The following is a 15,863-nucleotide window of genomic DNA, read 5'->3' as shown; positions in this document are numbered from 1 at the left end:
TAGTACTCCTGCTTATTCTCACCGATGTTTTCTGAAACTGCTGTCTCCTATTTTTTATTTCATCCCATTCGACATAATGCACATGTATTATTGTGGTGGAAAGCAGTTGATCTAGGGGTCTGTTTTTCTCCATCTAACAGCCCCTCCTCCTCCTCCTCTCTTTTCCCTCCGCAGCCGGCTCCAGCGTGATCTCCTGTATCAGCTGTTTCTTCCTGTCGTTCGGCAGCAGCGAATCAGCCATGATCGCGCTGCTCTGCCTTTTCGGGGGCATCAGCATCGCCTCCTGGAGCTCCTTGGACGTGCTCACGGTGGAGCTGTACCCCTCGGACAAAAGGTGACCCCAGAGCGGCGCGACCCGCTTACTTTCCGCCCAGTGTTTGGATAACGTGATCCATGTTGGTCTCGCTAGGCGATAGGTCAGGGCTCATCTTACAGTTGCAGCTTTTCTAGCATAGAAAATATCTCACAGGATTCTTGCGGTCGCCTCCTTGAAATATCGTCCATTCTGTTACACAAGGTGATCCCGATTATTTGAAAATACACACAGATGAGTGACATGCTCTATTGAAGATTTACAGAGCATCTCATCACTTCTTCTCCTAGGCCCTGGTCCTCAGACCTACTGTGCATGTTAGTGTTTCATCCAGCTGAGCTCTCCTTTAATTTGGCTTTACTAATACCTGAAAACGTGAAAGAACGTGGTGCTACAAATTTACAGATTTTGAGTGTTAACCATGCAAAAACTGTTACCATAAATCATTTGTAAAAATTGTTTGTAACATTTGACACAATTCAATATATTTGCTCATTTTTATTATTTTGATAAATTATTTCTATAGTTGTTTAACGGCAACAAATAACCATTGATTAATTAAACTGATCAGTTATTAATGTATTATTTCTTGTAGGGTACAGAACTAAAGATTTTTGAAAGAACATTTAGACTTTGTAGTTTTACAAGTATTTATAAAATAATTGCTTTAATGCAATTAGGAGATGAAAGCGGATCCTAAGTAAATTCATTCCAGAAAGATTTAATCTTAATTAAAATGTGATGATTTGTTCACTTAGCAGCTCAGTCAGTTGAGGGTGCTGGTGGATGAGATGCAGCATTCACAGTGCGTTGTGAAGACCAGGATTGATGTACCCTAATGTACAGCCACAGGTGATATAAAATAGCTCTTTGGATTATAGCACCACCTTGTGGCCAAATTCTGCTACTGGGATTCAAAAGGATTCTAATGCAAATAAAAGCAGTACAGTTACCATTAATTAACAGTTGATGATGATTCCTGTTTATGAATTATAGCCCCAAAGATAAGGTAGAGTGCGATTTCACATGTTGCATTGTTATTGATGATAAAAATGAAATTGAATACATTTGAAAAGAAAATGCTTGTATATATCAGTATGAAAACTGCACCCATAGGTTTAGGGATCTGTGCTCATGTTCGGAAGGTTACGAGTTCCAATCCCTTGGCCAACAGTATAATCACGTCACCACTGGGCTCTTGAGCGAGACCCTTAACTCCATCCACACTAGGGATGCTGACTGAACCTGCATTCTCATGCTCTGCTAAATTAAAAAAATGTAAAATATAACTCATGCATATCGCCTCCTGTATGCAGAACAACAGCCTTCGGGTTCCTGAATGCCATGTGCAAGTTGGCAGCTGTGCTGGGCATCAGCATCTTCACCTCCTTCGTGGGCATCACCAAGGCCGTGCCCATCTTGTTTGCGTCGGGGGCACTGGCCGTGGGCAGCTATCTGGCCCTGAAACTCCCAGAGACGCGAGGTCAAGTGCTGCAGTAACGTGGAGCTGTCAGCAGGGGGTAGCGAGGAGAGCAAGCAGCCACACTGTGACTGGAGCCACCCATCCTTGGTCCAAAAATCCCAGGTGACTGCATATGGTTGTGAAAAAAACCACAGCTCCTAAATCATGAAGTACTCGTTGCCATCATATAATATTGTATGGGTGTAGAAGCAATTTTTTGCTTTGATTTTCAGCTGCCCTTTCAAAAAACACTGAGCAAGGTATTTGTCGCAAAATGTTATTAAGCATCTGTAATTTCTTCACATCTGGATTTCTATTTTAGAAGAACCTGCTTCTGGTGTTATTTAATCTCAACTCACTGCATCTGTCAACAATATAAAAAAAAATAGAAAAAAATCAGGCTATAAAAATGTGTAAAGATTACAATATTGGTCCTATATTATGTAAGTGATGTCAAACATCTTAAATGTTTGGTTTAATTATGCTGTATAATTACGATGATAATTTCTATCTACTTAGAATGCCATATGATGTCTGTTGTGTCTACAGTAATGTTTACCTAACTTTCACTGAGCTAAGATGCATTGTGTAATAATTACAGCACAATTTCAATGGACAGTGGGAGCAGAGGTTCAGAGCACATTCTGTGGGTAAGGTGCTGAAAGGTACAGTAGAGGGTACAGTAGAAGGTACAGTACAGTAGAAGCTGCCCCCAGGGGTATGTGGTGGGGTTAGATGCTTTAACTAGTTACCTGCACTTTTTTCACCCTGTCTTGGGCAGTCAGAGTGTCTACAGCTATTGTCCCTTGTTATGGTTCTGTAAGGTTTTTAACAGCGAGAATGAGAAGGTCCTGAATTCGATGATCTAATCAGATTGTTTCCATGATCGCTAGGATCTCACATATTCCAGCAAGGAGCCGCCCTTTAATTATCCAGAACATTCCAGACTCACTCGTCCATTAAATGTATACTTGCTGAAGAGAAGTGCACATATTAACGGAACAAAAAAAAAGTTTGAATGGGTTATGCCATTGACTGGTTTGATTTTTGTTGAGCTCTCAAAGTCACTGCCAGTAGTCCGTCATGCTTTGGTCCTGTCGTTCATTCTCCCTCCATACCATCACCTTCTCGACTACAGGGTAAACAGCAATGTCAGGTCATTGAATGTAACTCTTTGAAATATGACAAGTCGCCAGACATCACTTTTAGATCATTTTAGTCCAATGTAGAATTACCCTTTTTAAACCTTCTTAGTTATATTTCTAGCATTGAAACAGTCAGATCAATGCAAACTGTTACATTGTTACGCTGCATTAAAACATGCATTGTGAGGTAAATTCACCTTTCAACATGTTGAAACAGTGAATTCAGCGTCAACAAGGCACCTCGAAACCAAAGGCGTAGACGTCTTTGGACTTGGAAAGGGGATAGAATACAGTTTGATATTTTGCAGTTTTATGGCATTAATGTTCTGTTCTTTATACAATTGGCATTTACATCTTTTGGACGCCCACCCCCCAAAAGAAAAAAAAAAAAACCCTGGCATATGAGAGGAAGAGAGACACTGTTTTCTGATCAAGGGGGAGGAGGCTTGTTTCAAGTCAAGATGAAAGAAGCACATCTGTGTTAAAAGGACCATTTTTAAACGAGTTCAAGGAAATCGAAATTCTGTAAAATTCAAACTTGAACGTTTGTTCTATTAATGTAAGATAGTATAATGAGACTCTTGCAGGTTTTATTATGTATATATTTTGGTTTATTTGATTATTTATTCACAGTTTAAAAAGAGATATATTTTACTGAGATTTCACGCTATCATGCATTTTGAATGTTTGTCCTTGTAGAATATTCTGTGCCAAAACAATGGAAACACAAGACGTGTTTATATGGAAGCATGCTTGTGGCGTGTATGTGGGTGCGTATATCCAGTACCTTTGAGCGTGTTCTTTATTAACTATATTTTTATTTCCTAATTGTCTTAAATTATGAAGCCGGTTTAGTAATAATCTGTTTGTCACACCGCGTCATTTCTGTATATGTAATTCCAGCAGCTTTGCTGTTTTTAATGCACATTTTTTTTTTATGTCATAACACCACAGACATTTTTAACGTCAAACATGAGCGTCATGGATTGAAAGAGGCATCAGGTGCCATGGACTCTGTGTCTGAGATTGCAGTAAGCCAGTGTTTCACAATGATGTTGTGCCGTTAGCACTTTTTCCCACTGTAAGAATACATGCAAATTTCGCAGTCGATTTTTCTCGTATTTAACAGGCCGATCAAACAGTCTGTGCCCCGTTCTGCCAAAATCTATGGAAACAGCTTACAGCCATATTTTTATTTATTTTTATTTTTAAATGTTAATTTGTGTGGTCAGATTCTCGCACTTGATCTTCCTCCATTTTACGCCATTGCGTCTTCTGCAGAAAATGGGAGAGGCAGGCGATTCTAAGGGTCAGGACAGTATCTTTTTGCACCTGAGAAGATGTTACATAACTGTCGTGCTGTAGGGATACGGTTTCTTTTTTCTTGAAATGTCAGCAGTCAGACTCCATCGCAACCATTTTTAATCTGTGAACTGCCACTAAAAAACACTGACTAGGAAAATTTCTGCACAGAGTCAAACAAAAATACCAGTGAACAGAACTTCTACGTGCTGTGTATTACTGCCAAGTTATAGTCGGATTGTAGCCATATAGTACCGTATCAAGCAAAAACTACAGCACTAAGATTTTTTTTTTTTGCAACTTTTGAATTTAGAAAATCTTATAAACATAACTGGAAATCACTCATAATATCAACGTGGCCAAAGGCTTCTTGCAGGGTGACAAAGCACAAAAGAGTAACATACAGTTAATTTTACTTTTTTGGTTAGTTCATGGTAGAATAGGTTGAGGACCGCTGACATAAATCAGGATCTTACATTCCTGCAGTGGTTTTCTAAAGTTTTACCACGTAAGTTTTACCACATAATATTAGCACAGAAACGCAAAGACACAGACCTGAATATCAGCATGAAAACACCAGTTATGTGTTGGATCTAGACCCGTCAAAGCACTGTGCTCTGTGTAATGCATCTACCAGATCTCCGGTCCTTTTGAGACCCCTTTGTCTGCCTTGTGCTCTTGACTATTTAATGCATGATGAGCACAGCACATTAAAGATGTAGTAATTCAACTAAGTTACCTGGTCTTACTTTATAAACTGTATATTTGATGGTGAATCGTGGACATCGTAGTTTACAAAATGAAAGATCACCACCTGTAAATCATTTGTTGATGACAGTTCAACAAAGTCTGATTAAGAAGACTTAGCTATCAGGACTACAGTCAGCATTAATGCATGTCTCAGATATACTGCTATATTTTCTTTATGTCCCTGCCAATTTGCTTCAGCGTTATGTTGTCAGAACAGTTTTTGTATGGAACAAAACTGATACTGATCAATTACCACTGAACTGAGACTCTGAATTAGAACCACATCTTGGTTCTCTCCACATGGGACAAAACATAACTAAAAGCAAAATAAAAAGTGTTGTATTTAGTCAGATTTGTTGCATTTATTTGTCTTTTTATTTTACTTTAATTAGACCAAGTCTTAATTACAGGTGCAAAATAATTCAAGCAATAACCACAAAAATGTTTTGTTTGCTCAGCACTGCCCAGCCAGCTTAAAGAAGCCAAACACATTGCCAGTTTGCAGCTCAACCCGTGTGAAGCTGGGGTTCTTCACAATGTAAACGTCCCACTAAATCCCCGAGGAATGCCGTGTCTGTGTCGAATATGAAGCATCGCCATTATTTAAACTTAATACAACTTTTAACTTTGTAATTGTCGTGCGCTGTAGAAATTGTGGATGTTTATATGTAAACATATAATATGTTCAAAAACAACAAAAATACAAAAAAAAACAACCTAAATGACTGAATACTATTGTATGTTGTCTTTAATTTTTCGTGTTTTGTAAAGGACAATTTAAAGATGTGAATTATTATGTCAATGGTAATTATTACTGGATATGAAGACTATGTTAACGTAACACCCTCAAGTTATTGCACATTGGTTTATGTGAGTTTTTTTTTTTCAGCTTAATTTTGTTAATGAAAGAAGATTCTACAGTCCTTACTATAACTCAGCCTCCCACTACTGCAATGGAGTGAAAAATACACATGAATAAAGTACAGTAATAAACATTGAAGAAACAATCCGATTTGCCTCATCTCGCTCTGTTATTCTTTCCTATGATCTGCATTTACACCCCATTTTTGTTTATATAGCAGATGCTTTTATCCAAAGTGATGCGGGAGCAAGGTAGATAGTAACATCACAGACGCAGATAAGATCACAGACGTACAGCAGATAACATCACAGACGTACAGCAGATAACATCACAGACGTACAGCCATCCTGGAGCCAACTTAGGTACAAGTGTTTTCAAGCTAAGTGACCAATAAGTGATAAAGTTATTATTGTTTGATTCCCCACACTGGAGCACTGTGTTATACAACAACACTCAAGGCCGGCGTCCCATCCAGGGCCTCGCCTGGCCGAGTGCCCTCGGCCTCCGAAGTTTATTCTGGGCCTCCATGTGAGTGTGACCCAGTGCTGGATTGGATAGGTAGGAGCCTAATACCAAATTTATGCAAATGTGATGTGTGACACATGTGTGATGTGTGTAATTGGATTTTTTTACATCACATTTTACTCCCAAAAGGTATGATATACGCTCTGAATTCAGTTTAGAACAATACGAACTTAATTCTATAAAGTCATTCTCAGAAAACTCTCAAAAACGGGACCAAGTATACACCATACAGTAATGGTAAATTAAATTTTCAATACGACATTTTAAGTCGCGTTATTATCATTCTTATTTTAAAAGACCGCATTAACAAACTGAAATTTATCTTGCATTCTTACGAATCACTTGTAGTTTGAAGACGCACTACAATGCCCAGGATTCAATGCGCTGGTCCCAGTTTGCGCATGCGGTCAGGATCCCAAGTATAGGTCGTCTTTCAGCGACGGTGAGACAAACCTTAAAGGCCTTTTATATTGCAGTATGATTGAGTAAAACTATAAACGTTTATTATAAGTATATAGGAATATTATTAGATCATATATATTTATTCGTTATGAATGGATGCGGTATTAATAAGCAGGACTAGCAACCGTGTTAGCTATGTCACCGTTTATAATGCGTGGAGTATCTTTCAGTTTGTGATGTTTTTTGTGATGTTTTCTCTAAAGTTGTATTGGTCGATTACTGATGTTAAACTTCTTTTTTCCAAGTAATAGATACAGTCAAGTAAACATTAAATATCCAGCAAAGCCAAATACCTTGTCGACCCTTGAAAGGGCACTAAGTAGTGCGATATTCCCCACGCCGGTCTTGAAATGTCGGTTATATAGGTCTGGTCATTCTGGTTTGAGCTTATAGGTTTCGTGAATGGTGACTCATTTAAACGTACCGCACATTTCTCTCCCTGTTTGGATTAATTTAATTTAATTTTGGGTGTTATATTAAGAGTAGTGTGGTTTAAAGATACCATTTCACTTCAGACTTAAAAAGGCATTGCTTCTTTCCTTGGTTACTGCTTTTCGTAGGTATATCTTCAGCTTTGGCCGACTGGGTTGAATGGGCAGCCCTGACCGTATCTGCTGATGCTGCACAGAGTCCTCCATAACACTCGACCCCTTCTCAGCACTCTCTCCTTCTCCTGGAACACCGTCCCAGCCCGGCCTCGGATGGACACCAGCCGGCCGGTTGAGCGCACCATATGGGCCAAGCTGACCCAGGCCCTGGATCCGAAGCACCTGGAGGTCCTGAATGAGAGCCATATGCACGCAGTCCCTCCTGGGTCGGAGTCTCACTTCCGGGTGCTGGTGGTGAGCTCCCGCTTCGAGGGGCTCTCCCTGCTGCAGCGCCACAGGCTGGTGAATGAGGCGTTACGAGCAGAGCTCAGCAGCTCTGTGCACGCCCTGGCCATCCAGGCCAAGACACCAGAGCAGTGGCAGGAAAACCCCACCCTAGCCAAGAGCCCACCGTGCTTGGGGGGCTCAAAGCATGACGACACTGTGGCTGAAAAACTAAAAGCAGCTCAGGACTGAGCCAGGATCAGTCAGTGTGCACTGGTGCGGGCAACGAGATAAGGGTGAGATATTAACAGTATCGACACGAGCATTTCATCATCTTACTGTTAAAATGGATGTTTGGAATTTCTATACATGGGAGTCAACACTGCTGTGTAATAAGCAGCTGAAATGTGCATCCACGTCATTTAACAGCAAGGCCTTCTATTATACACAATGCTGTGTAAATATTCGCTTTGCTTTATTTAGACAAAAGAATGTTGATGACTTCAGATGTGTCACTAATTAGTATTTGGGGATTTACCCAAGTGGACAACAGACAAATGGCTTGGCAGTGCAAACCAATTTATATTTCAAATCTGTCAACAAAGACTGTTCTAAAAAGTGTTATGTTATATTGTTTTTTATTGTTTACCAGTGTATTTTTAGTGTTAGAAATGTACATTAAAATCTGACTCCTGTACCTGTCATAGAGTGATTGGAGACAGGATAGTTTTTCATTTGGCTTTTGTGAAAGACCAAACATATTTTGGAATGAATTTAGATTCATTTTAATTGTACGAATTTGTACCTTATATCAAATTGCATATCAAATACATAATAAAAGGAAAATGGAACTTTCCCCCCCCCTCAAAAACCGTTTCCATCCTGAAATGCATATTTCCTTGTCAGAAGATTTCAGAAGTTTCAGACTATTACCACATGAGGGCAGTAAACATTCACATCAATGAATTTAAATAAACTGCTAATTTGTGGTTACTATAATATGTACAGCAGTTACAGTCAGTAAGAATGTGCCTTATTTAGTCACACTGGTATAGAGGAGAGTCGAGGATGAATTACGAATGAAATTGTGATAATTAATTATTTACTGTCCTCGCCAGGGCGGTGCTTAAAAATCGGCACTGGACTGCAGTGATACAGGCTCACCACACATGCAGTGACACAGACTTGGGAGTCTTGAGAGACTCCAGTAAAAATAGTGCAAGTGCAAATTTATAGGTTTTATAACAAGAATCATTGTTCATTTGTTTACAAAGTATGTCACACTAGAAACAACCAGTAACTTTAAGTAAAAAATATCCAAGTAGTAATAAATTAAAACCTTAATAGTTTTAAAAGAGCAGATCGGAGTTAAAAGAAAAAAAAAGTTCATTAACAAGCAGTCTGATTGTGTCCTTTTAATTAGTAACATCTCTGCAATAACAAAACACCAAACATTTGTGTTTAGTGTCCCTTTGGGCGTCAGTGATTGCAATTGCAAGAACAGAACTGAATGAGTCAGTCCAAAATTTTTTGAAACTTAAATTTCTGTGAGGAAGATATGTGCAGATATGTTAAACATTGTTTGACCACTGTACATGTGATGAATTTTGATCACTGCTGGGGTGGAGGTTCTCTCATGATGACCTTTTTCTGAGCACAGCTCCCCCCCCCAATGATAAATTTTGCTGGGCCTCAGCCCCACCAACCCACTGGGAAAGTACCCAGTATGCCAGATGGCCAGTCCAGCCCCTGGTCCTCAGCTCAAGTAACATTAATCATGGACATGAGAATTAAAAATATTAAGAAATATTTGAAATCTAAAGGAGGTTGCCCCCCTAAACACTGAAAACAGGATTATTACTATTAATAAATCCTGCACACAAATGCAGTGTGATAATTTTGTGTCCCTGTGTAGTAAATCAGTTCTGTATGTATAACTGTGTGCGAGGGGGTGTAGCTCTGGCTTAGTTGGTTAAAGCACCTGTCTAGTTAACAGGAGATCCTGGGTTTACAATCCTTGCAGTACCTTTGGTCAACTGTGAAAGCCCCCCAGCGTGTGTGGTCAGGGGTGGGGCTTCTGTTACTAACACGGTCAGTGCATGACCAATCCCTACTAGTCCTCCAGCTACCCAATTGTTTTTTTTCCCCGTGTCCTCATATTTTTTAGTCTACGTTAGGACTCGTCGGCAATGCATTAAGTCTAGTTTGTTTGTTTTTTCAATTTCTATGTCATCAGTTGACCGACGCTGCTTTGAGTAAGTGATTATTACAGTGGATCAGCCGGATGGCTCTGAATGAATATGCGTTACACACCGGCTTCTGTGACAGCAAAGGAAAATGTGTGAACTCGGCGTGTTGGATGCGATGGTGCTGATGTGAGCAGTAGGGATTATTTCCAAGGCTGACACAAGAAGCAAAAATTGAAAGTGCACTCTCTTCAGGTGATGTGGGCAACACGCAAAAGGTGAGCAGGTAACCCATGTTGGATGAGCGACACATTGTCGCTCACGTGTGAAATATGTGTGTAGTCACAGTGGTGGAACTTAAGCATTTTTGCTACTGGCTAACTGGGCTAATTCTGCAAGAATTCACTAGTCCAGACACATTGTACACCTTCAGTAGCCCACAATGTACAATATAATTTTCAAGCTTAATGAATACCCAAAAGCCTTCATATCTTACAATTATAAATGACCCTGTAAAACGTTATGTTCAATTATAAATTTCTATGAACAATTTACTCATTCAGAACACCCCATGATAACACAATCACTTTCTGGCCAATCCCTACCAGTCACCCAGCCATCCAAAACTTCGGCAATGCATTAAATATAGTAATTTTTTTCGTTTCATCTAGCTTGCCAGTACTACAGGGGTCTCTCGAAAATCTTTGCTCATGCTATTCTTCTAAAATGGGTGTGAAAATTGACACATGCAAAATTAACAAGAAATAATAACCCAGTATGCCTAAATGTATGTTAAAATGATCGCAAAGGCTTTAAGGTTGACATTCTTACATGTAATTTCTTTACTAGTCAGCAAGCTAGTGCGCAGATTTATGTACTTGCCCTTCGTCTGAATGGATCGCCTCAGGCAAGTGGGCAAGTTTAATTTTCAGCCTAGTATGTGATGTCTTCTACATGGGAGTGTTGAGTGACTCAGTGGATTAAGAAACTGTACAAGTGATCAGATGGTTGCTGGTTCAGATCCCGTTGGCAGAGTGATGTCGCCGTTGGGCCCTAAAGCAAAGGCCTTCCAGTTGTTCCAGGGACAGTCTGGCCCCTGCTTTTATCAGCTAAGTAGATTATTGACTGATACTTATGGCCAATATTATGATCACTCCTATGTTAGAATTCCCATAGTTGCTTGATTTAAGGATGTTATTTAAACAAGATTCTGATAGTCCTGAAGGATATTTGGGAAAAACATATTTATTGACTGAATGCATAATTTTCTTTGGCCAGCATTTATTGATGTTTTGCTGGGGGACCTTTCCACGGGGTTTTTGCTGTGCCCCCGTGACCCAGTCTGCAAGCATCTCCAGTGGGAAGCAGTGCTGTCTTGCGTCAGAGCGTTGCAAATGTTGGGAATAGCCTTGCTGGAGAAGGCTGGGACGCTGGGCTTCGGCGTGTTCCCGCGAGTGGCCTGCGGGTTTGGCATTCTGGGTGATTTATACCAGCGTACCAGGAAGGGCTGCTCAGCTCAGCTGGCTTCCACAGTGGGGTCTGCAAAGACACGTCTGTTCCATGCCTGGCCCTGTCACTCCAAATGGATCCCAAAGGAATAGCACCGTGTCTTCGGGGAGCCACGGACGGTCCATGTTTTTGCTCCCTCCCAGCTCCCAGTAGGGAACAAAAAAGTACAAAAACATGGACCGTCCTTGGGTGCCTGAAGTTCAGGTTGGGAAACACTGGAAAGCGTATTCAATAACAGCTGGGGCAGTTTGGGAGATTTCGCTTCAGAAACAAAATCTCATCAGATGCCTGCTGCAGTTTTTTTATTTTGTCGTGCCTGGTTTGTGTTTTACTGGTGTCTGATATATAATTTCATTATTTGGGAGAGTGATTTTTGTATTGTGTCTTCCTGAAACTTTGAAAGATGTCTAGATCTGTGTTTTCCAGTCCGGTCCTCGTGGACCCGCAGTCTGTCCACGGTTTTTGCCAGGACCTGGGTAGGAGCAAAAACATGGACCGGGTTGGGAAATACTGGTGTAGATAAACTGATCGCCATGGAAATAATGAGACACGGAGAAGGGAAATGTGCATATGCTTTAGTAACACTCAGTAGTCGGAGGATTTAATGCAGGAAAGGATCATTGGGGATTTGGGGGAAAAATGGTTGCAGGTGTGAAAAGTTAACATCACATGATTTATCTGGTTGAGTTCTAAGCAAGGTCAAATGTTTCTTTTTTTCAGGATGACCATAAAAATGTGTTTGATTTAATTAAATCACTTTGGCACTGTTCGCAATAAAATCATGCAAATGTTCAATGTAAAGTTTAAATGAATACTTTCATTTTGTGTTAATATGTCATTTTTATGTGGTCAGCTGGATTATTGTGAGTCTTTTGTATCTGTGTCTCTTGAGTCCTACTTTTGTATCTGTATTGATACACATGCACACATTGCAGCATTTGTGGGTCCAGTGATTAGCTGTGGCTTCAGCACATGGCTTCTATCAATCTTTACTGCTGCCATTTCCACTAACACTAGAATGGAGGCATTCGGCACTGGCTAGTTAAATATTAATGAGAGACATTATAGTTGTGGCATTTTGTTGAGGGCTAAAAAAAACAGACAATAAAATGGTAGATCTAGTTTGCCATTGGAAACTAGCTGTAGGGGGATAGCACGGTGGCCTCTGGGTCACATGGTCACCTCACACCTCTGGAGACCCCAGCTCTATGCTTGTGGAGATAGCATGTTCTCCCCGTGTCATTGTGGGGTTTCCTCTGGGTTCTCTGCTTTTTTCCAAAGTCCAAAAGTATACTGAAATGAACTGGAGTAACCAAAGCTGTGTGTGCCCTGTCCTGGGTTATCTCCTGCCTTGCACCCAAAGCTTCCTGGTTAGGTATAAACCCCTCCCCTGCACTGTGAGCCTAAATAGGCAAATTATGATAATAGAGCTGAGTGGAAAATTTGTACCTCGCGAAAGTCCATAATAAATGCAGGCATTTCCCATGAATTTACACTTTCATAATTGGAGTCTGGCTCGGGGGAAGTGGCTGGTGATTGACAAGACTTGTATGCCAACTAGTATGGACAGAGATGAGAAAAGTCAATATGGGAAATGAAGTTTCGAGATGGAGAACGGCAGAGGTTCGCGGCCCAGCCGTCGCACGCGTTCCCTCCGTAAGGTCACATGTGGATGGGTTGACACTCCCCCCCAGGGCCCCCTGTCATCTGTCATCCACGTTTACTTTACAGGAAGAGACACGAAATCGCTCCTGCTCAGCTTGACATAGTTCTGGAAAATCTTTGTACGTTGGCCTTACTAGGAACCTCGACCAAAATGGTTACCAGTCAATATCTCCACGATTGTAAGTATGGAGTTAAGGAATAATCCTGGCTGATCTGTAAGTGTTATGTGAAAGCTGACACCTGAGAAACTGGCCCCTGGACAAGCCGGAGTGGAACTTGGGCAGATAATAACATAGTAGCACTAGATTTTACTCCTATAAATCTTTTTTCAGCCGTGCACTTGGGCCACATCTGGTCGCCCTGGTTTCCTTCGCGGTGGACAAATGTGGGCCCTCTGGAGCAGAGGCAGCCGTGACCCCCCCAGTGCTGGAAGGTCACGCATTCCCTGTTGCCAGAGACCGGCCAAACAGGCATCTGTGCACAGATGCTCCACAGGTAAGCCCTGTGCATCTATCAGCCCCCCCATCCCCCAGAGCTGCAATCAGCTGCACCAGCTCCTGGTGCTTTGCTTCAGATGTTGTAAATGCAAAGCTTTGAAAAGAACCTCAAGAATGCTGATTCCTTTTGTTCGCAATTTTTTTTTTTCCCCCAGTGCAAGCAATATTACAACGTCTGCTGTCCGAATCCAGCATTATCTCACACAACTAGAAATTACTGCCCCCCCCGACCTTCCTAGACTAAAGCAAGGAGGACAAGCGGGAAGATCTGAAGGATCCAAGCAAAAAAGTGAGGCACTTCAAAAATAACAAAACACATTAACATTAAGGTGTCAGGTGGTTTGATATATTTTAGCTTCTGCTCTCAAACAGGTCTTTTGATTTTCTAAGTGCCGCTTCTCTTCTGCACAATAATGGCTCAAGGACTTTTGACATCAAGCCATGTGACCTGTTTTTTTTTTTTTTAATGGCCTTTGTTCAAAATGACCCCCCCCCCCCCCCCCCCCCCCGCTCCTCTACCTCTCTAAACTTAGATCTCCATTTTTAACCCATAAAGAAAGGAGGGCTAGGGTTCATTTTATGAGTGCCTTGAATAATTATTATCCATTAACATTATGCTCTTAAGCCAGAGCAAATGTCAGGGTAAGTGCTTCCATTTGGTTTATATAACACAAGTATATCACATTTCATTGCCTTATTTGGGTAGAATATACAGTAGATGTTACTGTGGCTTATTGTGTCTGTAATGAACCAAGGACCAGAAGCAAAAAAAGAAATCTCTCCTTTTGTTCTGTCCACTTCCAGTAGGCCAGACAGAGAAGGAAATGGTTACTGGTGAGTAATTTTGCAGCAAAATGAGCACTTCGATTTCTAAACTTGTTTTTTTTTCCTTTTCTAAATGGCACAAAGGGCTCCTTAAATTGTCCTCATTTTACTCTTATTGTGTTTTGATGTTACCTTTGCAAGACGGCATCCTGCTCCCTTTCCCTCCCTTTACTGGGGGCCGCGATTGACTTGGGAGTATTTACAAAACAGAGCGGCCCCTCTCTGAACCCGCTTCCTGTACCCCGACACCCTGCATCCGTCTCTCAAACACACAAACAGACATCTACATGGTTCTTTGTTTGGGTCCATTTGACCAGAAAACACCTCAGCTCTGCTTGTTGGAGATGTATCTCATGTGACTGGCAGAAGCTCTTAAGCTCGTGTTCTTCACAGAGCATTCCAGCCTGTCTTCTCCCCCAGGTCAAAGTAGGGAATACACAGGCACACTAGACACAAAGAAGCTGACCCTTTCATGTCGTATAAAGTGCTGTCGGAATCACATGTTTGATGACACACGTGATTTGCAAGGCTTTAGTGTTCGCAGAAGTAAATCTTAGCACATGTATCAAAACGTTCAGATATAGAACATCATGGTTATTTTGATCTTTAAAAACAGAGGTGTGATACAAATGGTAACTTGGTTAAACCTAGCATTTCATTATCATCTTAATCTTCACATCTGGAATGAAAACGTTGAATGTATACAACGTATACAACAGATATTATAGCTTTTTAATCAAAGGTAAAGCATTTGTGCGCAAACAGTGGTGAAATTCATTTTGTAATGCAGATTACAGTTTCAGACTGTATTTCTGTTAGAGTTACCGTCAAACATCTGTGAAAAATCCATGGCTCTCTTAAAAGCTGATATTAATTAATTTATCTTGTAATGGGTGAGAAATGCAATTGGAGATTTCTAATTTACTGGTGTTAAAATTTCCTCTGATTCGTAAGGCCGTGCGAATTTATACCATGAAGGAAGCTTACGTTCAATGAAGCTGCGATATTTTTTGTTTTGAAAACTTGCAATAAAAACGCTCACTATAAAGAAGATTGACTATGTTATGGAGCAGCCAGATGATACGGAGTGGGATGGTGTATGTGAACTGCTCTGGGATGACCATGTAGGTCAAGAGAATGAATGTGGGGTGAAGGGGCTCACAAAAGCATGAGAAGAAGGTCAACCGTAAAATCCCCTCTACCCCCAGGATAGAACCCTGGGACAGGAGACACTGAGGCTGCCGGGGAGGGCATCTGCTCAGCTGTCCGCTCGCCTCTCCCCAGCCACGGGCCAAACGTCCCGACCCTGGTGGTGCTTGCGGAGTTTATTCCTTCCTTCTGCTTACACTAGCTCTTCATGCTTAAGAAAAAAATCAGGAAAAGGATGGATGACTGTCATATTTTCATGGTCGTGGAAGTCGTGCCCTTAGTAAAGAGCAAACCAGCGCTGAAGGCTTGGCAAAGTGCACAAAAGCAACGGATGCTGGATGCAACCTTAGCAAACTGCAGGGAGAAATTTTGTCTCCCTATTTGTGCAAAAGGCAGCAA

General features: G+C 41.1%; 2 protein-coding genes across 3 annotated transcripts in view; both read left to right on the top strand.

Annotated features, from left to right (window-relative positions):
- sv2a (synaptic vesicle glycoprotein 2A) overlaps window positions 1-5,979 on the top strand; it is a 39,176-nt gene extending 33,197 nt beyond the window's left edge. The window contains exons 12-13 of the mRNA XM_049026610.1: window positions 175-334; window positions 1,630-5,979. Coding sequence (XP_048882567.1) covers window positions 175-334; window positions 1,630-1,813 — 344 coding nt within the window. The 3' untranslated portion in view covers window positions 1,814-5,979. The remainder of the gene's footprint in view (window positions 1-174; window positions 335-1,629) is intronic.
- A 320-nt stretch (window positions 5,980-6,299) lies between these two features.
- bola1 (bolA family member 1) lies at window positions 6,300-8,509 on the top strand. 2 transcript variants are annotated; one of them, XM_049026685.1, is made up of 3 exons: window positions 6,300-6,392; window positions 6,708-6,801; window positions 7,382-8,509. In XM_049026685.1, exon 3 carries the CDS (start codon window positions 7,439-7,441, stop codon window positions 7,883-7,885), a length of 447 nt encoding a protein of 148 aa, XP_048882642.1. In that variant the 5' UTR covers window positions 6,300-6,392; window positions 6,708-6,801; window positions 7,382-7,438; the 3' UTR covers window positions 7,886-8,509. The 2 variants fall into 2 exon arrangements, with proteins under 2 accessions (XP_048882642.1, XP_048882643.1); XM_049026686.1 differs by lacking the exon at window positions 6,300-6,392 and having other exon boundaries at window positions 6,795-6,834.
- Window positions 8,510-15,863: the final 7,354 nt, after the last annotated feature.

This window comes from Brienomyrus brachyistius, chromosome 9, assembly GCF_023856365.1.
Source record: "Brienomyrus brachyistius isolate T26 chromosome 9, BBRACH_0.4, whole genome shotgun sequence".
NCBI classification, from domain to species: Eukaryota; Metazoa; Chordata; class Actinopteri; order Osteoglossiformes; family Mormyridae; genus Brienomyrus; species Brienomyrus brachyistius.
This window is presented reverse-complemented; position numbering and strand designations above follow the sequence as displayed.

What these genes read in the sequence shown, in the direction of transcription:
- bola1 (XM_049026685.1), top strand. Translation starts at nt 7,439, where the DNA reads ATGCTGCACAGAGTCCTCCATAACACTCGACCCCTTCTCAGCACTCTC.